This window comes from Ascidiella aspersa, chromosome 2 (genome assembly GCF_963924565.1).
Source record: "Ascidiella aspersa chromosome 2, kaAscAspe10.2, whole genome shotgun sequence".
Lineage (NCBI taxonomy): Eukaryota > Metazoa > Chordata > Ascidiacea > Phlebobranchia > Ascidiidae > Ascidiella > Ascidiella aspersa.
In genome coordinates, this window is record NC_139448.1 from 24,211,587 (window position 1) to 24,235,797 (window position 24,211).

The window sequence follows — 24,211 nt, forward strand, 5'->3', positions numbered from 1 at the left end:
TTTAAATTTAGCAATTTTACCGTGAAAAACTATTTGTTTACTAAAGAAATACTTTTTAAGGATATTTAAAGTTGGCAACTTTGTATGCGCGTCAAACTTTACCAAAGCTAATATTTACTGTATCGTTTTGCCTTATTGTTGGATCTAAATATCTACTTTGTCAGTTAATGTATACCTGATTTGCGACAAAATCCACAGGTTTTGGGGCAGTTCCTTTTCATGTAAGTTTTTGAAATTGTACAGTAGTTTCTTTTTTTCAATATAGAACATGAGCTGTAAATTATTTAACATATTATGTATAATTCTTTTTAAATTAACCCTTCAAATTTGGGACTTGTTGCCATAACAGGGTACTATATAGTTATAGTAAAAATATAAGTGGAGATTATTGAAAAATAAGTGAAGAATTATTGAAAAATCGATATTGTGTTTACATTTTCGTTTTGACGCTTATACTCCATAAAAATACAAATATATTAAAGAAAATTGCAATACTCACGATATTTTGTTAATGCAGGCTTTTCCTATAACAAAATACGTATCTTTGTATTTCGATCATTTTAACTTTAGAATAAGATAAAACAAAATATCATGGTTATTTTTTGCCCTTAAACAAATGTGAGTTCATAGAATTTAAACTGAGTTAAAGCGTTTATTGAGGTTATAACTTTATTGTATTCGTATATAGGCTATGTAGTTTGTTTCAACTGTAGGAATGTGGCACACAACTACCAACGAAGTACCTATGTTAAATTCTTTCAAATATCGGGACTGAAGAAAAAACATTACCTAGTCAAATCTAACAGATTTTGTTGGCCACGATTCTACTAGGGCAGGGGTGACCAACACTTGGCCCTTCAACCAGTTACATACAGTTCTTACGTTCTGGTTGTATTTGAGTTTCAATATTTAGCTTAAAAAATTACGCTCTTTGCGCTTAACTCGTTTAACTTTCCAATAAGTCTTAGCTATAGTTTTGAGAAATCCCGGTAGAATAATAACGCTGTGTTCGTCGTTGCAAATTTCCGAACGAAACTTATTTTATGGCGTTACGTTTTTACCATGACCCTTCAACAAAATAACGGGATCCACCCCTGTTCAGATCCTTATCTTTTTTGTAAAACCAAGTCACCAATTTTAGAAACTTTGACAGCGTGATCGCTTTTATTTAAGTATTTTATTTAAATATTGTTAGTGTGCGACATTTCAAATAAGTCTATCTGAGCAACGGTACTTGTGTAAGTAAGAAAGAAACAGAGTTATATTAATTTATGCCCATATGTACAATTCGTAGCTCTTTGCGGTTAACCAATGCGGCTCTTGGTCTCTTACTGGTTGGCCACCCCTGTGTTAGGGGTACAACTTTCACGTATCGTTTGCGCATACAATACAAATGCACTTGCAACTAATTAATTATTATTTGTAATACAATGAACCTTGTGGTCGTGTCGTTGGTTTAGGTCTTGCTGTAATACGAGGTCTTTTTGTTGGAGAAGCTGTCGTTACGGGACCTAAAATTGCAGTTTAAAACGAAACATTTAATAAAATAAACGTTGTCGAAATTGTAATAAGGAATATGTTATAACATAAAAAAGTATTACCGATTATTTTTAAAGGTATTTTCTATACTACAATGTTCAGAAAAATGTACAGTTTTATCGATAAATGTGGTGTGAACGATTACCAATAAAGCATAGTAGCATACCTTATCAGTTGAACAATTTACAAATTTTACCGTGAAAAACAATTTATTCACTAAAGAAAGTTTTTTAAAAGAAATTTACTGTTGCCACCCTTGTATACGCGCCATGTTTTACCGATACAAAGCTAATATTTATATAACTTTGCGCTTTATTGTTGTATCTAAATATCGACTTTGTCGGTCCAATTATACCTGGTTTGCGACAAAATCCACATATTTTAGGGCAGTTCTGCCTCATGTATGTTTTTAAAATTGTACAGTAGTTTCTTTTCTTCAATGTAGAACATGAGCTGTAAATCATTTAACATATTAGGTATAGCCTACCTATCTTTTTACCTTTAATCTTCAGATTTGGGACTTGTTGTTATTATAGGCTGTTATAGGTATAGTAAAAATACAAAAGTGGAGATTATTAAAAATTCGAAATTGTGTTTTAATTTTCGTATTGATTCTAATAATCTATAAAAATACAATTACATTAAACAAAATTGCAATACTCACGATAATTTGTTAATGCAGGCTTTTCCTGAAACAACATATGTGTAAATTGTCTTGGTTCTACTTTCTTAAAATTAATATTTGGATCATTTTAATTTAGAAAAAGCTAAAACGAAATATCATGGTTATTTTTTTGCCCTTAAACAAATGCAAGTTTATATTATTTAAACTGAGTTTAAGCGATATTGAGGTTATACCTTTATGTGATTTGTATATATGTAGCTTGCTTTACCTATAGGAATGTGGCACATAACTACCAACGAAGTACCTATGTTTAATTCTTTCAAATATCTCGACTGAAGAAAAACATCACCGAGTCAAATCCCCCCCCTCATTGTTTTGATGAATCATGATAGAATTATAACGCTGTTTTTGTCGTTGCATATTTCCGAACGAAACTTATTTTATGGCGTTACGTTTCTACCATAAACCTTGAACAAAATAATGGAATCCACCCCTGTTCAGATCCTTATCTTTTTTGTACAACCAAGTCGGCAATTTTAGAAACTTTGACAGCGTGACCGATCGCTTTTATTTGAGAAGTCTTGCAATGTGAATAAATATCGCTTAGTATGGCTTAACAATATTGTTAGTGTGCGACATTTCAAATAAGTTTATCTGAGCAACGGTAATTGTGTAAGTAAGAAAGAAAGATGGTGATATTAATTTATGCCCATATGTGCAATTTGTAACTCTTTGCGGTTAACCAATGCGGCTCTTGGTCTCTTACTGGTTGGCCACCCCTGTGTTAGGGGTACAACTTTCACGTATCGTTTGCGCATACAATACAAATGCATTTGCAACTAAGTATTTTTAATACAATGAACCTTGTGGTCGTGTCGTTGGTTTAGGTCTTGCTGTAATACGAGGTCGTTTTGTTGGAGGAGCTTTGGTTACGGGACCTAAAATTGCAGTTTAAACGAAACATTTAATAAAATATACTTTGTCCAGATTTACTAAGGAATATGTTATAACATAAAAAAAGTATTATCAATTGTTTTAAATGTTGGTTTCTATAACATAATTTTCAGAAAAAGTATAGTTTTGTCGATAAATGTGGTGTCAACGATTACAAATAAAGCATACTACCATAACAGTTAAAAATTTACAAATTTGAGGGTGAAAACAAATTTTTTTACTAAAGAAATAGTTTTTAAGGAAATTCAAAGTTTCCACCCTTGTATGAGCGTTAAACTTTACCAAAGCTAACATGAATATACCTTTGTGCTTTATTGATGTATCTAAATATCGACTTTTTCAGTCCAATTATACCTGGTTTGCGACAAAATCCACATATTTTGGGACAGTTGTTTTTCATGTATGTTTTTGAAATGGTACAGTAGTTTCTGTTTTTCAATGTAGAACATGCTCTGTAAATTAATTACCATTATGTATACTTTTCTTTTTAACTTTATTCTTCAGATTTGGTACTTGTGAGTAAAAACTATAGTCGTCTATTATACTTTTAGTAAATATACCAAAAATATTATTAAACAACTTTATATTTTCGTTGGAAGTAACAATATTCCATAAAAATACAAATGCTTTAAAGAAAACTGCAATACTCACGATAATTTGTTAATGCAGGCTTTTCCTAAAACAAAATTATATATATTTTTCTTTTTATATTTTTCAAAGTGATATAGTGAGTATAGGCCTACGTACTACACAGTGTTTTCAGAATTTATTCTGTTCTACGAGAATTATTAAAAATATTGCGAACTGCTGGTTACCTCTTGGACGTGCAGTAGTTCGCGGCCTTTTTGTAGGACGCTCTGTCGGCACAGGACCTATACATTTTAAACCAAACCAGTATAAGAAACTCTAGGACCTACAGACTACTCTAGCCTATGTCGTTTATTAACTGTATTTTTGAAACACTTGCGAACAATTTAACAAAAAAAAAGAGTTTATTGTCGACAGATTTGCTTGTCGTGCGGCAAAATCCACCCAGTTGGTAAAACAATGCTATTTAAGACCCTTTTTTCAAAAAAAGTTACTCATATTGCAATTGTTAAAACAATTTTGGAACGGGCCATCCACTAAATTTTCTTTTTCGAATTCGGCCCGCTTTAAAAATAACTACGGACTCCTCTACTATATTGTATACTATTGCATGGATTTAGTGCAGGGGTGGGCAATTATATTTAGCCGCGGGCCGCACGAGAAACTTAAAATGTTGTGGCGGGTCGGGTCAAAAATTAGATCTCTAATACACGCAATATGTCGCCATACTCTGACGTTATCAAACAAATAATCTTACGAATATCTTATTACGTTTGGAAATGTGCAATTTAAGTCAAATTTAAAGAAGGCCACAAGACGTCACGCAAAGTGCGAAAAAATTGCAAATGTTTGTTTGAAAATGCAAACTTTAGTTTAGATTTAGAGTGGGACATGAAGCATTAAGCACAGACAAAAAATGTACATTGCTTGATATATTGGCGTTTATCAAGTTGAGGGGCGTGTTGACCCAAAAGTTAAGATTAAAAATCGTAAAAAAAATTCGTACAAAAAAAAAGTACAATGTTTTTCTTCTTTTTAAAGCTTTAAGTTACCGATGTGTTACTTGCGGTACAACGACCATATTGCAAAGACGATATAAATCGGGAGAAACAAAAACATGGTATTAACTATATTAGGTTGACAAAATGTGAATCGGTATATATAGTTAAAAAACGGAGTTATTTCGTTCATATTTTAAAGACGGAATACTTTCGACGCTCAAAAAATATACAAATCTTAGGCTAAGTTTGTTAAACTTTCGTAGGAAAGATTGCCACAGTGCCAAGGACGCAATTTGTCTGTAAAGATGCCGAAAAATTGCATACGAGAAAGGCAGAAGAGATTCGCGCTAAGCGCGAAAACAATTTTTGTTTTAGCATTTAAAACAGGTTAAACATCGAATTTGGTGGCCATATTTCTAAATACCATTTACTTGTATTCAATATCTTGTACTATAGGTTTGGTAATGTTTACTGCTTACCGCATTTAAATCCACAAGTTTTTGGACAATTTCTTTTCATAAAATTTCCCTTATTCTTGCATCGACTCTTCCACGAAGGACATTCACTAAGCCACGAAATGTAAAAACACGTTGGTTTGAAATCTTTCTCAAAATAGCATTTATTATAAAATTAAAGTGATATTTGACAACTGAGAATTTCTTTGTTTGTTTACACAGAGTTTTAAAATACAATTTTTTGTTAAGTAAAGGAACTTGAGCACGTTCCATATTGCACCGCGATATTGCAGTGTTGTAAACAAGGCATTTTCAAATTACTTAATTCCTAGTCAAGACAATTGTAAAATAACTTCAGTGCGGTCAAATTATTTGTAAAATAACTTAAGTGCAAGTCAAGTCTTTTTTCAATAGACTTAAGTCAATTTAAGTCATTTGTCCGAAAGACTTAAGTCAAGTCGAGTAATTTTGCCCAAATGACTTAAATCAAGTCATTTGAAAAACAGTGATTTAAGTTAAGTGCAGTTTAGTCAAGTCATTTACTTAAGTCTTTACAACACTGCGATATTGTCTATAGTTTTTTTGTAATTTTGCAGTGCTTTATTCAAACTAAAGAATGCGCGTTGTATCAACTAAAGAATGCGCTTCTAGTCTTGATTTTTTCATGTGGCGATGACATTTTAAGTACAGAATCATAATCACTAACATCTAATTATTATAGAGAACTTACGTTCGTTTGTCTTTACAATTTCGATGTCCTGAAAAAGTATAGAACAAATATTGCAGAGACTGTTAAATAGCTAAACTTTTCCAGTGTATATGCAATTTATACGGATAAGAAAATTTCTTGACGAAAATAAGCATTTACGATTTTTGAAACATAATTGAAAAAATTTAAATCACAAAAATTGCTTTTCCAAAAACACTTGCTAGTAATTCAGTAATAATGTTAGGCTAATGTTATGCTGCACCTTTAGTACAGTATGCAAAAAGCTATTCATTAAAAAGATTTTTTTTTTATAATTTATAAAAACAATAAAATACATATGTGCTTTACTTATAGTTAGACTCTAATCTTTTTATAACCTAGTTGCTTGATAAATAGCTGGCCGCTCTATTGATATAGAATTATTGTATACTGATACAGTTCATATGCTTGTTAATCTTTAATTATCCCAGTGTAATTATACTGAAAATTGAAAAAAGCGAAAACCAATTCGTATAATTGCAAAAGATCATTATGTTCCGGGGGTAAGTGTCCCGATAATGCACCCGGGGTAAGTGCCCCGATCGTTTTTGTGACGTCTTGGGATGTCCGCTAATAATTCATAAGGGGGCAGACTAATACTGATACAAAGTGGTAGTATTGGTACTTATCCTAAGGTGGTTTCGATGCCGATCCGATACCAAATTAATATAGGAATTTTAGCTATGAACTGTGAATCGAAAATAATATTAAAACAAATAGTAGGTGAACAAATTACGGTAATTAACTTTCAACGCTAAACAAATATCCTTATAATGTGGAAAATATTACCTTGGAATTTTTAATTTTATCTATTTCACTTGCTTGAGCGTGTAATGATGTCATTTGGTGTCGGATCGCGTCGCGATACACACAGCCTAAAATATCGGGCATTGATATCGGATTAAATGTCAAGTATGAGACACCCTGATGACATCATGTAATTTTGTGTTAAAAATGGTATTTTTTATAATAACAAACTGTTGGCGTATCTATAAAACAAGCATATCGTTGCGACCCAATCCTAGACCAAATGTCACTACTATGTGGTAATAAGTAAGTGAGTGGTTTGACCAAACTTTTCTATTGCGTTAGTATACAGTTATCTACAGTTAACATTTTACTATTTTGGACTATACCTTTTGTGTTAGATGAAATCATAAATGAAATTATTTATTATTATGATATTCCTATTGTGGTTCGATGGTCATGACAATTCGTTAGGACTCTACAAGAACCTAAATTAGAATACGATCCATGCCGAAATAGTACGTATTTCGCAACAATACCACCTTTATAGTAGCAAATTCAATAGAGAAATTTGTAACTTGCAACAACATCATCACCAAACCTCAAGTTTGCAAAGCACATTTCGGTACCCGAATTGCTGGCGCTGATCCGTCCAATACCCCATCCTAAGAGGTTTAGATCCTATTTTAGATATTTAGATCTTATAGCGATGAGTTTCGGTTTTATTGCGACTGGTTTAGCCTTTATTTCGTCTTGATTATTACATTGTCCTTAGACTCTATACTGCAGTGCTTCTCAACCTATGGGTCGCTACCAAAATTGGGTCGCTTTTTGATTTGGTTGGCTCGCTGACTGCAGTAATTCACATGTTTTTGCTAATTGAGATTGTTTCTGAGCAAGATTTCTCAAATAGGAAAATTAAGGAAGCAATACAAATAATGTATAGTTATTAAAATTCGAAATTCTTTATGCTAATGCCTAGTTTTTGTTCGCTTACAAGAAGCTATTTTTTAGTTCGCTTACAACAGTGGTTCCCAACCTTTTTGTTGTCGCGACTCCTTTTTCAGTTTTCGAAACTTACGCGACCCTTCAATTTTGAATTATATTCAATTTTTTTGAATAGTCACATTTAAATTGGTAAAACGAGCACATTTCTCGACCGATTGTTGTAAATTTGGTTTAACTATACGGATTAACGAAAAAGTATATGTACTAGCTTATAAAGTTACGGTTTAAGCCTCTAATCGCCGCATTACGATTTTTATTCGATAACACTATTTGACTAAACTTTGGTTTAATCGTTAATGTGATGTAATAATTGTTATTGTGATGTAATAAATATCGTTCTTTTCACAACGGTTAATAGTTTTTTGCTTGTGATTTCTGTCTTTAATGAGTCTGAAGATGACCATCGTACAATATAAACAATTGCAACTTGAATTATAGGTTTAAGTTTTCACTTAAAGTTTTTCAGTAAACTTAAGTGTGTACTGTTCCACAAAAAGGTTGACAAGCACTGCCGTAGGCTACCTATGATTGATATCGGGAACTCAATAGCAAGCCTACAGTGTTAAAATAATATTCTATCTCGCACCTTTCTTCCTGGCAGTTCACTGTTTGAACATTCACTATCATTACAAGTTAATTTTTTAAGCAAATTAATTCGCATTCTAGCAATAGTGATTTGTATTTTTGATTGTCGTCTTCGCGACCCCCAGAGAAAAGGCAAACGACCCACCCGGGGGTCGCGACCCCCAGGTTGAAAACCACTGGCTTACAAGAAAAAAAACCATTGGATCGCCAAACCTTAGTCGTCATACTTGCACTTAATATTTGGGTCGCCGCGAAAAAAGGTTGAGAAACACGTATGCTCTATAGTAGCCTATACTGTCTTAGAACTATGGTAATATAGATTTCCGCTATATGTATTGTTACTATGTCTTATCGCGTGTCCCCAATTTAAGCACATTAAACATCACGTGATGTATATAACCTTATTAATACCATGTTAATAGAGATTTGTTTTTGCTACATACTGTACTTCGTATAGCCGGTTTGTTTCTTTACGTAATTTTGTACACTGTATAGCTGTGTGTTTCGTAACGTACTCCTAAACCATCGACAGCATTTCTGATGTTTTAAGCTTACTTATTTATGTACCAGAAAGTAGAAGTGGGAATTTGCTGTCAACGGTTTTGTAATTCACAAAGAAATGCTCAAATATACAGAATATAGCAAAAACAAATGTCTAATAATATGTTATCGATGAGGTCCAATATTTTTCTCGCATATCCAATTTAAGGACATATTCCAGAAGTAGCTATAGTCTTGGGTTAGCGTTATTCTATTCATCATTAAATAATGAAACCTGTATTTTTGAATTTCATTAGGCTTGTTTACTGTTTCTATATGGACTCTCAAGTAAAATAATATATCGTAATCCCACGTTTTGTGATGACCTTATCGTATTTTTTAATTAATTTAGTCCAATTAAGGTATGTGTTAGCCCAGTGGTTATTAAACTAGGGTCCGCGGTCCTTTAGGGGTCCGCGAGACAATTTTCTGGCACCGCGAAGCACCAAACGACAAATCAACACGACGCTCCGGAAAAGAAATTTTTTGTGCTATGAAATTTTCAGGCAACTTTCTTTTCCAAACCAAGATTAACAAACACAATAATAATAACTATGCCGTACATATGCCTAAGTGTGGGACAAAGGAAGGAAAGCCAAACTCAGGTTCGACCTATACGCGCAAAGTCACAGTACGGCAGCACGCTAACTTAATTTCAACGTGTTTGAGCTCGTCTTCGCAAACTGCAATTATTAATTCATTCAAGTGATTGCATGCTTGGAGTTGGATTGTGCATTGTGACGTCATAGTGTTGCGTTGTGCTAATGAGAATTATGTTTGTACAGCTTGCTGCGCTGCCACTGTGGGCTGTACGGTTTCGGTTTTAAAACTGTTCGTGATTACTTTACTCAAATAAAGTGATTTCGTTAGTGTTACAATACTAAATACGGTATCAATGACCAAGCCTATTGATACCATTAAAAACAACGTGTTATTTTGTGTTTATTTGCGTATATTTTCAAGGGGACCGTGAGCAATTTAAAAAATTGCTAGGGGACAGTTGCGTATTTTTTTAAAAACGTTTGAGGTCCATTGTTTTAGCCGTACAAAAAAAGATCAATTTAAGTGTATACATTTTTAAATTTACTCACCAGTTGACGGTCTTTTGGCTGGTACTGAAATATAAGTATACATTTTAGAGTAGTAAAAAAACGTGAAAAAATATAATTTTTTATGTGTTTGTATCGTACCTTTACTTCATAACATGAGCCATGAGAACATTTAATACTTAAAAAAAAGGAAAAAATCTCTTGTTCCTATTTCCTAAATTAGCTAAGTCTTTTAAAAGGTTCAACTTTTTAGGAGTCACATTTTTTTTGGTTAAGTATCCACCATTTAAAAAGATTTTCACCAAAATTGTAATTTTTTATATTTTTCTGTACACTGCAATGTCAATTCGATTCACATGATATAACTATAACATAAAAGTGAAGTGAAATTTTTAGTATGACAATATGTAGCAAAAAAATTAGTCTTTACTACACTTTCAGTTAATTTCTACTCCCCTTTCAGTTAGTTTCTTACCTTTGCATTCATACTTTTTATTTATTTGAATCAAATCTTGGACAGAAAAGTTCCTTTGTTGTGTTCGTATCTTTTTCCCTTTCCTTGTGCCAATAAAATATTATATTATTACTGCACGTAATTTCTTAGGGACATAATACATGTTAACATGCAAAAAATATCTTAAAACATGTGCAACAAATTAATGACATTTTTTGCTTTTGAATTTTATACTTACAAATCTGTAATAGTTGGTTTTCGATTTTTTGAATAGAGGTAAGAATGGTAATGCATCACCGATTGCGTGTCATAAGGTGATCCAAACGATCTGGTCGTTCGTTTTCTGAAGGATGGTTTGAAATCTGCATTACAAACGAAAGCGTATATAATTTATTCAGGGTAATATTTTCCCGATAAATACTATTTGTAGATTTTGGATGAATATTTGTATGGCGAACTGTAAAGTTAGTCCTATAAGATGTTCTGTGCAAGGAAGCAGTGTTGGTATAAAATAAATTCTAACTCCTTCAGTCGATACAGTTTCTAATTATGCCTTGTTTCCAAACAAATGTTCGTCTCCTAATGCTATATAATGTAATGTTATAACTTTATGAATTGACAAATCATCATCAACCTTCAATGATGTTGTTCCACTGAATTTTGACGTGTTTGTCCCTGTCGAAACGCGATTGTTCGTGATAGAATCCGAGAGCATGCATCAACTCATGGATCACGATTCCTTTGTATTCACAGTTGTATCCTATCCATATCTAAGTTAAAACGAAAACGTCGGGTGGTGTTTAAAAAGTTTTCATAGTCTCATGGAAACGATAAGCCTGTATATTTGGACTATATGTCAAAACTACATATAACTTTCAATAATTTTTTTATGGGGGATAAACACAATCTAAAATTCAGACCGCGCACCGGTTGTATTTTCAGGGGAACCATTCCAACGTAAGATCGACAACCCCCTGATCCTCGGAACTCGATGTAACGTTTCTCTTTGGTGCGTGGAACGAAACGAATACAAGTCTGTTTCCGATACTCCGCAATGCCGCTTAAAATTGCTCGACGTTTACTTTTGGCTGAGAAAGTAACAGTCAATAAACATTTTTGTGTTTGTCGTCAACTTTTATAAACGCGACGACGTTGCGTAATCGACACTATAGTCCTACTTGATCCTGCGTTTCCATAGATATATTTTAGTCAACAAGGTTTATCAGTTATTTGTAACTAAGTAATCTATTTATGTTCACTTACTGATGGTTTTGCTTTGAAAAGTGTATGGTATGGTGACAAAGTTGCCGTGTTTCGGCCACTGCTTGTAACTTTTTCTCATGGCAGCCCTGGTTTGTCGAACCTTGGGTTGGAAACCATAACGTGCCGACGTTTCCTTATAATTAAATTCTAAAAAAATTAATGACTTTTATATCTTTCAAAAAATCCAAAAGTTATTTAAATTATATTTAGACACCAATAACCTAATAAATGTTTCATTTTTCCCTACAGTTTTTAAGCCAAATGATGATGTAACGAATTAAAATACTAACACAAATTTGGCCTTGCAAACGGCAGCACCAATTTTCCATAAAAATGTGTCTGCTGTGTGTCAAATACAGAACGTTGACCTTTAACGAGCGTTCGACTTCACAAAAGTTTTTAGTATCAATCGCTAAATTGTTAATGAACAGCAACTGAAATTAGAACATTCTATCTATACGATTGTAAACTATTGTTAAATATTTCATATTTGTTTTGTTGCAATGTCGAACCTAGCTTGAAGACATTTTGGCAACTAAAAAAATACGAATGGAGACAAACAAAAGCAGGTGTTATTTCTATCTAATAAACTACTTGTCCAAATTAAAACACACGTCCGACCAAACAGTGTTCCAGTTACTATTTTTTTAGATTCAATTTCAACATACTCAAAGGTTGTTTTAACACAAACATACTTGATACAACGATATCGCCTTCCAGAAGCCCAGTTTCTGCACATCCTTTAAATAGACAATTGTCGAAGTCACTATGGTTCCGCTTATCTTCCCATTGTATTCCATTTTGGCCTGAAAGCGTGGCCCAAGAGTTAATAAATATATTTTACAAAATTATATAGTGAATAGGACATGTTGCACCCAACGGCAGCCTACGTCACGATAACATCTATACTCAATTTATCACACAACTCAATAAAATTTCTAAAAATGCATATTTTTCCATGTTTCGGCCAAGTTTTGCAGACGTGAAATAGACTAATGCATCTCGCGTTGTTGGACTTGGCTTCATAGCGTGGTTTCCTTACTGTCTTCTTTACCAATTCCTTAAATTAACATTTTTCTAAAAACCGCTGCCTGGCGGCCAATTCGGAATGTGTTTTTAGGATATTTTTTTTTAACTTTTCATTTCTAAATAGGTTGAAATACTGTGCTTAACGCACAACAATTATATAGTGTACTTAACAATTCGTTTACCTGCGGCTGCAGCTACTGCAAACACTAAAATTGCTAGAATTGTCTTCATATTGGCTTCAGGCTATATCACCTTCGAAATTATCCAAATAACTTTATCCAGCGCAACGCTTGTCTTTAAATAAGCGTCAAACCATGAACCATAAAGGATTAGGTCACAAATCGTGAGTATAGTTTATTTTTGAATGCAATCGTGACAATTTTGCCAGAAACTCAAACGCCTTAAACTCTCCGTTTGCCAGTGACGATTAGTAAGAAAAACTTTTATAAACAAATTATATGGTTATATAACAACAATTACAATTTGAATGAAGATAAGAATAAATTTATTTAATTAAAAAAGTCACATTTTCACAATACAATGCTGCGGGATGAACAAAACTATTTTTTAATTCGGCGCCTTCACCCACTTAGGAAGAAAACTATACTAAAATCTTGGCAATTGAAACAATGAGTTCCGCATTAATGATTATTATAAATCATACAACTTATCCACAATTGGGTCGCAGACCTTGCAGTTAAATGTTCAACCGCTTCAAACAAACGCTAATTTTGTTTAATAATATGTATTGTATAATGCATTTTTTGTTGTTGTTTGTCGTGTATTTACGATTAATTTGTATTGTTTTCGCCTTTTTTTGTAAAATGCTTAACACGCATTGAATCACACACAGGTCGGCTGACTAGATGAAGTAACAGTCTTTAGTCGCCCCCTGGGAACTGCGGACACTTGCTTCATTTCCAATTTTTTGCATGTTTATACTCTTCCGAATTAAATTTAAATCTATCTATCTATGTTCTTAAGCGTTTTTTAATAAATAAAACCGTCTTTCAAACCATTAGGCTACTAACAACCTTATGCGACTGTTGGAAATTGGAAGGATACACAAAGCTATGTTGTTACTTTAACGAATTTATAATAAAAATTCAACATCCTGCCAGCCAGCCAACCGTGGTGCTTGTCGGTATTTTAACCTACTTGAATTGGTCAGCATTATCGTAAACCAAGTTTGGGCTACAAACGTTACATCATACATGACTTGCATATTGGCCTGCAAGTGAATAGCTTTAGGAAATCGCTATTTCTGGGCGCAAAATTTTCGATTTGGAAAATTCGCATATCGCGCCTTGTATAGGTTACTTTATCAAAACGTTTTTCTTCCGATTCATGTTAAGAAAACGTGCTTTCACTCGTTGGCCCGCTTCAATCTGCATTGAACAGACTTTTGCGAGATTCACTCCTCTGTGTACTAAGCTACAAAGGTTATTTATCGCGACGGCGGAAGAAGTTTTAATTCCTAATTTGGTTTGTTAAACACCACAGGTCATTAAACCTAATAAGGTTTCCATTTAAAGGCAAATTTTGTTTCACAAAACCTTTTTTCTGATCATTATACTTTTCATTGTAACCATAATTCAACTGCAAACTTAGAAATGTCTCCATGGACTAAAAACAAATTTAACCGCTCTTTAACCTATGAGACTGTTAAAATCTATTAGGTTTTTGCTTAGTTATACAGAGCGAGGCAGAAAATTATTTCGATGACAATTTTGTTGCGGCTATTTGAGTATGTTTTTTGCTTTGGAGAGTCATATGTTATAAAAATAGTGATTTGGTAATTAAAAAAAAAGGCTTTAAAAGAGGCCTATCGCGATATTGTACGTAAAGAAGGGGCTCATTCAAAAATTAATTGTGTCTCCTATGTTGTTTACCGGTCGCCAAACGTATTGTTGGAAAGAATCATCTTTCTGCCGTAAAACAGTGGCAAGGCTGAGCACGATGCGATATCTGCCGGAAGTTTTAACGGATCCCATCTTCTTGTAGGAGCAAACCGCAACAAATCGAATATTATTGAGCGGTTCTCAACCGCCGGTCCGCGTAAACTTTCGTGCCGGTCCGCCAAATATATTACAATTTTATATCTTAATTGCAAACTGCAAGATGGTAAACTTAAAGGCTTGGCCATCAAATTTAGAACTTCGCCGGTTTCGCAATTTGCAGCATTGTGACGTAACATGGAGTTAATGGTCTACGACTCTACGTGCGACTTTATCGCAAGTCACAATGCTGCAAGTGTTGTGCCCAACTGTTTAAAAGTCGGCTACAACTTGTTTAAGTCTTAAGACCAGTTGTACGTGAAAAACAGGAATAGAACCAGCAAATTGCTCATTAAATAAAAGTTTCTATTTTTTGCTTTTAAGTTGCATACTTTTCTCGCAATTACATTTTGGATTGGTTTTGATTTTTAAAGGTCCACCGGTCCGCAAAATTTGTTTTGAAATTTTACCGGTTCGTAAGCTGAAAAGGTTGACAATCACTGGTATATATCATTTACGATAGAATAGCAAATACATATGTAATAACATAACCTTTGTTTGCCTTGCAGGTATAACAACAGAGCCCAAAGGGGATAAATTCGAATGGGAATAAGACGAAAAAGGCACGCGCACGAGCATTAATAGGCGAATAGTCGCAAAACTTACATCCCGATACAATCAACGCACAAAACAATAAATAATTGGGAACACGTGAATAGAGTACTTGGTTTAGCGGCCGCTGGCAAACTGCAGTTGAACTGCTTATTGACTCCATGGCACACGTAGGACTGTTCCTTCGTGAAAGATCAAAACCACAACATACTCAGAAAAAATATGGCATGTACTAATTTACTGAACTAATCCGTATACCCTTTGCACACTTCCTTTAATCTGGTATACACCTGGACGCACCGTATAGTATATAGTGGCTCCCAAACTTATTTATTCCGTGGCCTAATTTTTTTTATAAAACAGTTCGTGGCCCACCATGTGCCGTAACTTTTCTGTACGCACTTTAGTCCATCACCCAAATGAGATATATCAACCTTGCTGATATACATATAGCAAAGTTGCCTGTCTGCAATTTACGCGTACATAGTCGGACAATTTCTCAATAAATGCATTGATTCTAACCAGGGACATGCCGTCAGGGGAGGCAGGTGAGGCACTGCGTCACCTGCCAATATTTGGCAAAGCAAAAGTTAAATCAAAGAGATGGTTATCACATAATATGTTTCACTTGCTAAGTACAGTAAACATTGCACGTTTTTAGGTTGTTTAATTTGCATGAATCGCTGTAGTCGTACTCCTTGTCCCGCAAATTTTACTTTTCTATACCTAAAGCGTGCTTTATTTTTTTTTGTATTCTGTTGTGTTACTCATAATCAAGCGTTCACGCGGTCAAAATCGTTGAAATACGCGAAGAGAGACGCAGTGTCCAGCTATACCTCTCTTCAGTCGAGCTGTACCTCTCTTCATAAAAGTTTCATGCATAGCATTATGCGTGCCTTTTTCTTTTGCAAATTCTCTCGGAAAACATGTTGAATGTTTTAGCTATGATTGGAGGCATCATCAATTGTGACGTCCCAGCTATGAAACCTTTCTTCGTCAAGCTTGAATGCCCGCATAGTACGTGTAGTCATGTAGGTTGACTTCTTGCAGTGTAAACTTTGTAAAGGATTTTTATTGTATACAATTTGGATAATTTAATATATAAGCTGAGAGATTTTAAAAAATAAACTTTCAATCTAAAGTTGAAGTCATAAATAAAGGCAGAACTCTTTCAGATTTAAAAGGTTTGCATCAGACGATTGGACAAAAAAAAAATAACACGCAACTTTCAAACAGATTGGTAAAAAAGGAGCGGATGTGTGGCCCCCCAACATTTATAAATATTGTACTCTTAATAATAATTTGTTTTGTAGCATTTATGAGCAGTGGTTCTCAACCTTAGTAAGCATCTGAGCCAAATTTGAACTGACAATTTAAAAAAAGAGCCGCAAAAAGATCAGGCAGTTTATTAAAAACAAATTTTAATTAATGAGAAAATAACACATAAAATAATGCAAAATGTTTGTCTTCTCATTTACTGTGAAACGTCCTATTTTCTTGGCAAGTTTTCTTTAAAAGTTGTCTTGGCATCGCGGTATGTTATGTGCAGGGGTGGATCCAATATTTTTGTTTAGGGTATGAAAATTTTCAGGTATGACGTCACAAAACTACGTAATCAAGCAATCTAAAAACGCCTGCTGTTTTCAAGCGAACTCGTGCGCAAATATGCTTCTGATAATTCATTTTATTTTTGAACACTAATGGGAGCCGCTAGAAAGACGATTAGGAGCCGCATGCGGCTCTCAGAGCCGCGGTTGAGAACCACTGATTTATGAGAGCACCACAACAGTCCATCACAGACATGCCACACCTTCAATTGTTATGCACAGTTGCGTCACAAACGTTGTAGTTGGTATTACGTTAGCTATATTTATTAATGTAGTATTACTACCTTTTAGTCGTATTTTGTTTTTGCTCTCTGAATGTTTTTTCAGTACATTGCGGTGAAACTCAGTTAGTTGCGAAACGGATTGCTAGCATATTTATTTGTGTTCGATACGCAGTTCATACAATGGCAAAAGCTAAACGAACAAAGTTCAAAGTTTTTGCCCACACCCCTCAAATTTTCGGCTGAGTGGCTGCGCTTTGAAAAATCGCCTTTTCTACTTTCCCTGTTTCTTGTTTTCTAATTTCTAAGCAACGTGAAAGCATACAGCTATTTTTAGTATTAGTACGATACCTTTTTTGTGGTTGTTAAAGAAAAACGTGACTTAAAACAATTACTGCCTCATCATCTAGGAACCTGACCGCACGTCACTGATTCTGACAACATTCGAATAATCCTTTTTAATTCCGGTTCATTTTTAGATTAGAATTAAAGAGTATCTATTCGCGAACAAACTGAATTTAAAATAAACTGTCGTGCTATAACTGCGTAGCGAATAAAAAAACATAATCGTAAAATTTTGCCTTTACGTATATGGTTCACAAATTGCCTAAAATATAAAGAATGTAGTTTTGTGCAATACTTTCAAATAGCTCTAAATCCTGGGCCATGGCCCACAGTTTGGGAACCACTGGTATAGTAGGATGAAGAGCACTGGGCCACTGGTGTATGTATTAACCCAAAAATGTATTTGTTTGCTGTAATCGCCTTTATCTAGATTCTAGGCCTACCATACGTCCTCTTTCAGGAGGATTTGTCCTCTTTTCTCAAGAAAACTGAATGGTCCTCCGAGGACGCTCAAAAATGTCCAAATGTCCTCTTTTTTTCGCATTTCGAGTTAGTTGCTCATACTTTTTTGCGCTAGCTCAAAGTTAATATTTAATTTTTTTAATGATTCCAATGGTTTCGCTGTGTTGTACACCACTCCTACAGCGTTGTACAAACTCTGTTTTTGCCAACTTTAACATTAAAACGGCAAAAAATCGAAATCTTTTCTACTTGTGTGTTAACTTTTTTTAGCACAAAGTCTCTTTGAGTGCAATTGCATGTTTTCATACCATTGAAGGTATAACGGCCCTATTTAAAATTTTGCTAACTTATAGATAAACGATAAAATTCATCCACAGCTCGAACTATTTTTTATCCATGTTTTATTTAATTGGATAACAGGCTAGCAACAGGGGACTCAAATTTTTTCGCGCGACTCGATAATGTTTTTGCAATATTGCTGCTGTTGTTGTGTGTTATCACATCATTTGAAACACGATAACGCAAAGTTTAATTTTTACGCTGACATTTTTATTTGCGCTGACATCGCAGCCGTACAACTCTGGAGTGAATGCCCTCACGACACGTTTGTCAAAATCATCTCGTGCACGAGCAATTTATTGTGTGTCCAATGCTAAAATCCTCCTGAATTTCCGGTTAACCGCCAATTAAACCCAATTTTTTTCGCGTTTTCGCGACCGACGACAAACGTCACTATTTTCAAGTTGTCTCAGTGATATTTAATTCAAAATGCTTTTCGTAGAGAGTGGGGGCGCAAGGCATGGGAAAATTACCAAGGGGAACATGGCTGCAAAAGATTCGGAACCACTTGTCTATGGCATCAGGTGGTTCTCAGCAGACGCGTTCTTTAAATTTAGACAACAATAAAGCAAAATATAAGCTATAAATTATAATGCTAAAAAGAAAACTCTGTTTACTGATGAGCTACGCCAGAAGTATCCGTGTTTTCAGAACTCGGAAGGTTTGATGTCATGTCAATAACATTTATTTTCTTTGTGATATAACTATAATTAAGGTTCAAACAAGTTTTGAACAAACACCAAGGCGTGTGCATGAGGCACGCGTGCCAAACGCAAGCTCCCCCAAACTACAGCCAATTGTCATTGTTCATTCACAATACAAAACAATCCGAGCAATTACGACAACAAACAATTACTTCTACTGTTTTTAATTTTAGTATAAAAGCGGTTTTTATATTAGAAAAAAATAGTTGCTAAACTTTGACACGGGAAGAAGTTATAAGAACAATTGGCACGTCGGCATGTTTGAGTTGGACACCCCGTACTGCAGGTATTCAATATCTTAGTTTTATTATAGTTAAAAAAAATATTTGAAAAGAACAATATGTTTTATTTGAAAATCTATTTGAAGTTTTCAGCAAATTTGTTTAAAAAATTTACGCCTTTTTAATTTTGCAATAAATATTGCATATAAAGGGGTTGGTATATAAACTACGAATCGTGGTTAAGGTGGCACACTATGGTCGAATCGTGGTTAAGGTGGAACACTATAATCGAATCGTGATAGATTAGTAAAACGTGGCCTAGGCAGATCAGTATATCATATTGCGTTATCATTAAACAATTATTAAAAATCGCTTAATCGGACATAACTTGCTGATTATTCCCCGTGTATACGCCAACCAACCTTTTGTTCAGAACCAAAGCACCACGTGGTTATGCTTGGATGGTTCGATTGTGACGTGTTGGGCGGAGCGGCTTAACCACGTGTATTAGGAATGGCTGGTTACCTAACGGATTGTAAAATTAATAGGGGAACACACATTAAAACCTATAATGCCATTGCATTACGGCCAGCGATGTAACAAAATCAAAGCGCATCGGTTGCGAAAATGTGCTGTATTCTCTCATTTCACTCCAGCAATACTCCCAAAATTGGAGTAACATCATCGTCTGAAAAAAAGTGTTAAAGAAGACTGTTCCGACAGATTTGGTTGTTTTGACAATCAGCCAATAAACAAGCTGATTTATATAATTGTTCTGCTTAAATAACTTAAACTTCGATAAAAGCAATGAATAACTAGTAAAATTGGGTGAAAACAACAAATTTCACTTTAACTAACACGACAAGGATGTGTTTTATTTAAACCTCATACGAAGTCATATTATACACAAAATGCAAAAAAACTAACATGAAATCAAATTTTATTTTTTGCCGTTGCGCTTTACGCACAAGAGTTACCTTACTTAAATACCATATCTCCGGGTGTAGAAAGTATTTTAGTAAAATAAATACGTCATATTTAAAAAAAAGTTTTTTCCACGCATTTTATTAACACTTTTTAGAATTCGAAGTTAGGTATATGTTACATGGCCTGGTATTTGACATGAAATGACCCTGGCCAATTTAAAATCTATAGTCCAATAACCAGTGTTGTAAACAAGTCATTTTGAAATGACTTAAGTCCAAGTCATCGCTTGTTCAAGTCAAGTCATTATGAGAGCAAGTGAGTTTCAAGTCATGTCATTGTCATAAAAGTATTTGGTTAAATTATTAAAATTGGCAAACTCGTCCGATTATAAGCAACAATTTAACTAAACAAAAACACAAACGCAATAGACAGCAATAAAAGTGCTTAATGTGCAAAACTTGAGATAAATTTTAATGACAAACACTTAATTTACTCCCAAGTTATTTGACAAAATGACTTAAGTCCAAGTCAAGTCATTTGTCCAAAAGACTTAAGTCAAGTCATTTTGGTGAAAGGACTTAAGGAGGGGCACTTGCGCCCTGGAATTTCAAAATGCGATTATTAGTATTATTTGTAAGTGTATTATTGTATTACTTATAAAAGTTAAAAATATTATAGGCTACATTATTATCCATTGTCCCCAGTGGCGTATCCCGGGAAGGTTGGGGTTCTTACCCCCATTTTTGTAAGTGATATTATCGTTTTTTGTTCGTTTTTGTCATGGTTAAACAAACTGTTCGAAGCTGCGTGCTTTTTAAGTAATTGGGTGACCAATTTGGGTCACTCGTCTTAAGCTACTGCGAAACCAAAATCGAGTGCAAAACGTCGTTTTTTGTCTTTTGTTTGGTCGTACATAAACGCCGGATAGTTTTGCTCTTTCGTTATTCGTTTAGGTCAGTGTTTCTCAAACTTTTTCCGATGGCGTACCACTTCTTCATTCACTACTACCTTGCGTACCACCTGGCCCCTGAATAAATTACTATACTCAAATGTACCAGTATTTATTATTTTGTACCGTTATTACTATAACGCAATACGAGTTAACAGCAAGAAAACACATTTTAATGTGATAGGTACAACTGTTTCTTTTGCACAAGCTTGTCTATCCGGGGCACAACATTAGTCACAGCACATCGAAAATCGTGTTTAGGCTCAGTTAGACGGTTCCGGCTCTTCGACTTAATGGCCATTAAGGCCGAGAACCCTTGCTCACACTCCCATGTCGAGGGGAAAACTAATAGCTGAGGAACAGCATTTCGGGCCAATGTTAGGTAAGTGGAACTCATGGATAACCAGAAATCTATAGAAGAGCATTCCTTCTGCTTTGCTTTTGCTGTTTCGTCAACCTGAATATCAATAATCTCTTCTTGTTCTCCTGTTCCTACGGGTAGAACAACTGGATTGATGCAGAATGGATTGACAGCGTAGGTGCAACTTTCAAAATCTGGAAAATAATGCACCAATTTCGTTTTGAGCAACTTAAGGTGGTCAGCAATTTCTTGAGATCATTTGTCACTGGGGTCAACTGAAAGAGTGCTAAGCTGTTTAAACATTCCGTACTGTTTATTTTTCACGTTTTTAGTCCATATATCAAGTTTGCAAATAAATGCTTTCAGTTTTGTAATAAAAACTGTTATATTGCTGTTCGGTCCTTGGAACGAAAGATTTACAAAGTTTAGGGCCTGGAAAATGTCCGACATGTAGGCCAGCTGTAAGATAAACTCTTCGTTCTCTAAATCATATTTAAAGTCGTGTTTTTCTCATTGAAAAAGGTCAGTAATTCATGCCTAAGTTCAAAGACCCTCATTGTCACATTCCCGCGGGAAAGCCAGCGAACCTCTGTGTGAAAGAGGAGACACTTATGATCAGAACCGACATCTTCACAGAGCCCTGCAAATAGCCGAGTATTTAGAGCTGATGTTTTTATAAAATTCACAATCTTAATGATTTTGTTCAAGCATGACATTAAATCAGAAGGAAGCACTTTGGCGCAAAGTGCAAATCTATGGATAAAACAGTGGACAAAGGTAGCTTTTGGTGATACATCTTTCACATATGCTTGAAATCCTGACTTTCTTCCAAGCATTGCTGGAGCACCATCCGTCGTGCATCCAACTAACATTTTCCAATCCAGGTCATTCTCCTTGAAAAAATTGTTCAAAACGTTGAATACATCTTTCCCTTTTGTTGTAGTAGCCAGCTCCTGACTCAACATTAACTCCGTTGTTATCGTGTCATTTTGGATAAAGCGGACATAAACTAGCAGTTGGCTACACTTGGAGACATCTGTTGACTCATCGAGTTGAATGGAAAATCCAAACTTTGAGTCTTTTGCTCCAGCAATCACTTGTTCAGCAATGTCAACAGACATATCTTGAATACGTCGTTTTACAGTGTCGTTAGAAAGGGACACGCTGTTCAGTTTGTCCGCTGCCTCTTCTCCGATCAGGTTCTTGACTAGGATTTTTGCTGCAGGTAATACCAGGGACTCAGCGATTGTATGAGCTTTCATATTCTGAGCTACCAGAAGAGACACTTCATATGACGATTTTACTATCCCTACTTTCTTTTGATGAAACTGGCCTGTCTTGTCTAGGCGTTGTCTTTTCGTGTTCTCCCCAAGTCGCTCAAAATAACTCTAATCTCGGTTCTTTTTTTCTACATGAGTTGAGTCAAGGTGCCGTTTTAACAAACTTGGCTTCATGGCCGCATTAGAAAGGGTTTTCATGCAAACCACACACTGTGGCAAACACTCTCCCGCATGTTCGATTGCAATGAACCCATACTTGATGTATTCTGGATTATATTTTCGTTTCGACATGCTTAAAATATATCCTGCTTACTATAGTGATCTATTAACCTGTTATAGCTCCAGACTCCAGTTACTAATGAGCTCATCTCATCAGTTGCTTAGTTTTGTTTGTTAGGATCAACTATGACGCAATAATGCCAACGTGAAATTGTTCTACAGTTAACTTATTGTTATATTGTCGTGTATTTATAGTAGTTTTAGCTACTGCAAAGAATGGCAAATTGTAGATTAAATACAATAAGATAACGCCAAAATCTTCGCGTACCACTTAAAAAGCTCTCGCGTACCACTAGTGGTACGCGTACCACAGTTTGAGAACCACTGGTTTAGGTTGACTGACTAGCAAGTGTGTATTCAACAGTTGACAACGCTAAGTCAAAGCTTCTTTCTTTTTTATCACTAAAAACGTCGAGTTAGACGCAGTTAACGTTCCTCGCTGTTCGATCTCTGCCCAAATATCCGATGTTGGTGTAGCGTAACATCGGCATTCGTTTAACTGAATCAGATTTTTAAAATGAGGTATCATGGTGACCGTAGTGCGCGTTGTAAAGTCTCCGTTTTTATGTAATGACACCCCTACAAGATTTTTTCCACAGGTAGCCTAATTAGGATGTGCCAATAAACGGAACTGAAACAACACACATCAACTCTACTGAACGTTGGTTATATTTGTATTTATTCCACTCTAATCATACGCAAAAGGTTGAAAGAGTTGAGCAAAAATCAGATTCTTAAAGATTTTTTATTTATTTTTTTCGCCTGAAGTTAATGATTGAACATTAAGCAGTTTCGCAGCTGGCGCCTGACAGGACTATCGACGACGCACGTGTTCGCTTTGCGTCTAAATTTGCAGGACGTTAGTTCAGAGTTCTATGACGTCATACTGTCACTGTTTTATGACGTCATTATTCATTAACGTCAGACAGAAAATAGGGGAATTCCCTAAGTTGAAAATTTAGGATGCACTTTTTTGATTTTTTCTTGATGTGCCCCTGATTGCGCCTCTGCCTATAGGCACGCCTTGAAGTAAGGAACCCTGGTATAAAATGTGAAAATAATTAATGTATAGTTTAGAAGCGCTTAACGCCTTGATGCTATATTAAGTTTTGGATTACACCGCAATGTAGTTGTTGCGAAACACTGATTTACATATTAACCTAATAAGTTGGATGAGGTTATTTTTAATACCTTTAAACATTCGCGCAAAGCTTAAAAATGAATCAACAAGATAAATTTATTGTAGTGAGTTTTACACGGTTCGCACGGCGCCTTTGGAGTGAAAACGTCACATAACGCCTACCACATTCAAGTACAAACAG

The 24,211-nt window shown here is 34.9% G+C and overlaps 1 protein-coding gene, 1 long non-coding RNA gene and 2 pseudogenes across 2 annotated transcripts; all 4 read right to left on the bottom strand.

Moving 5' to 3' along the window:
• Positions 1–173: 173 nt before the first annotated feature.
• Positions 174–1,507, bottom strand: LOC146164420 (uncharacterized). Its single transcript, XR_014494502.1, has 3 exons — positions 1,437–1,507; positions 500–524; positions 174–273 (listed from the first exon to the last, which is right to left on the bottom strand). It is a non-coding gene; the product is annotated as an uncharacterized LOC146164420 (long non-coding RNA).
• A 116-nt stretch (positions 1,508–1,623) lies between these two features.
• LOC146164421 (zinc metalloproteinase nas-15-like) lies at positions 1,624–12,892 on the bottom strand. The gene is made up of 17 exons (XM_083380724.1): positions 12,768–12,892; positions 12,252–12,362; positions 11,557–11,703; positions 11,221–11,381; positions 10,928–11,063; positions 10,532–10,655; positions 10,315–10,397; positions 9,882–9,905; positions 5,893–5,920; positions 5,187–5,272; positions 3,934–3,990; positions 3,770–3,794; positions 3,473–3,570; positions 3,028–3,102; positions 2,204–2,228; positions 1,895–1,992; positions 1,624–1,628 (listed from the first exon to the last, which is right to left on the bottom strand). Exons 1-17 carry the CDS (start codon positions 12,814–12,816, stop codon positions 1,624–1,626), a joined length of 1,332 nt encoding a protein of 443 aa, XP_083236850.1. The 5' UTR covers positions 12,817–12,892.
• Positions 12,893–21,141: 8,249 nt separating this feature from the next.
• LOC146164422 (zinc finger BED domain-containing protein 5-like) lies at positions 21,142–21,887 on the bottom strand (annotated as a pseudogene).
• Positions 21,888–22,339: 452 nt separating this feature from the next.
• Positions 22,340–22,901, bottom strand: LOC146164423 (zinc finger BED domain-containing protein 5-like; annotated as a pseudogene).
• Between the last annotated feature and the right edge of the window lie 1,310 nt (positions 22,902–24,211).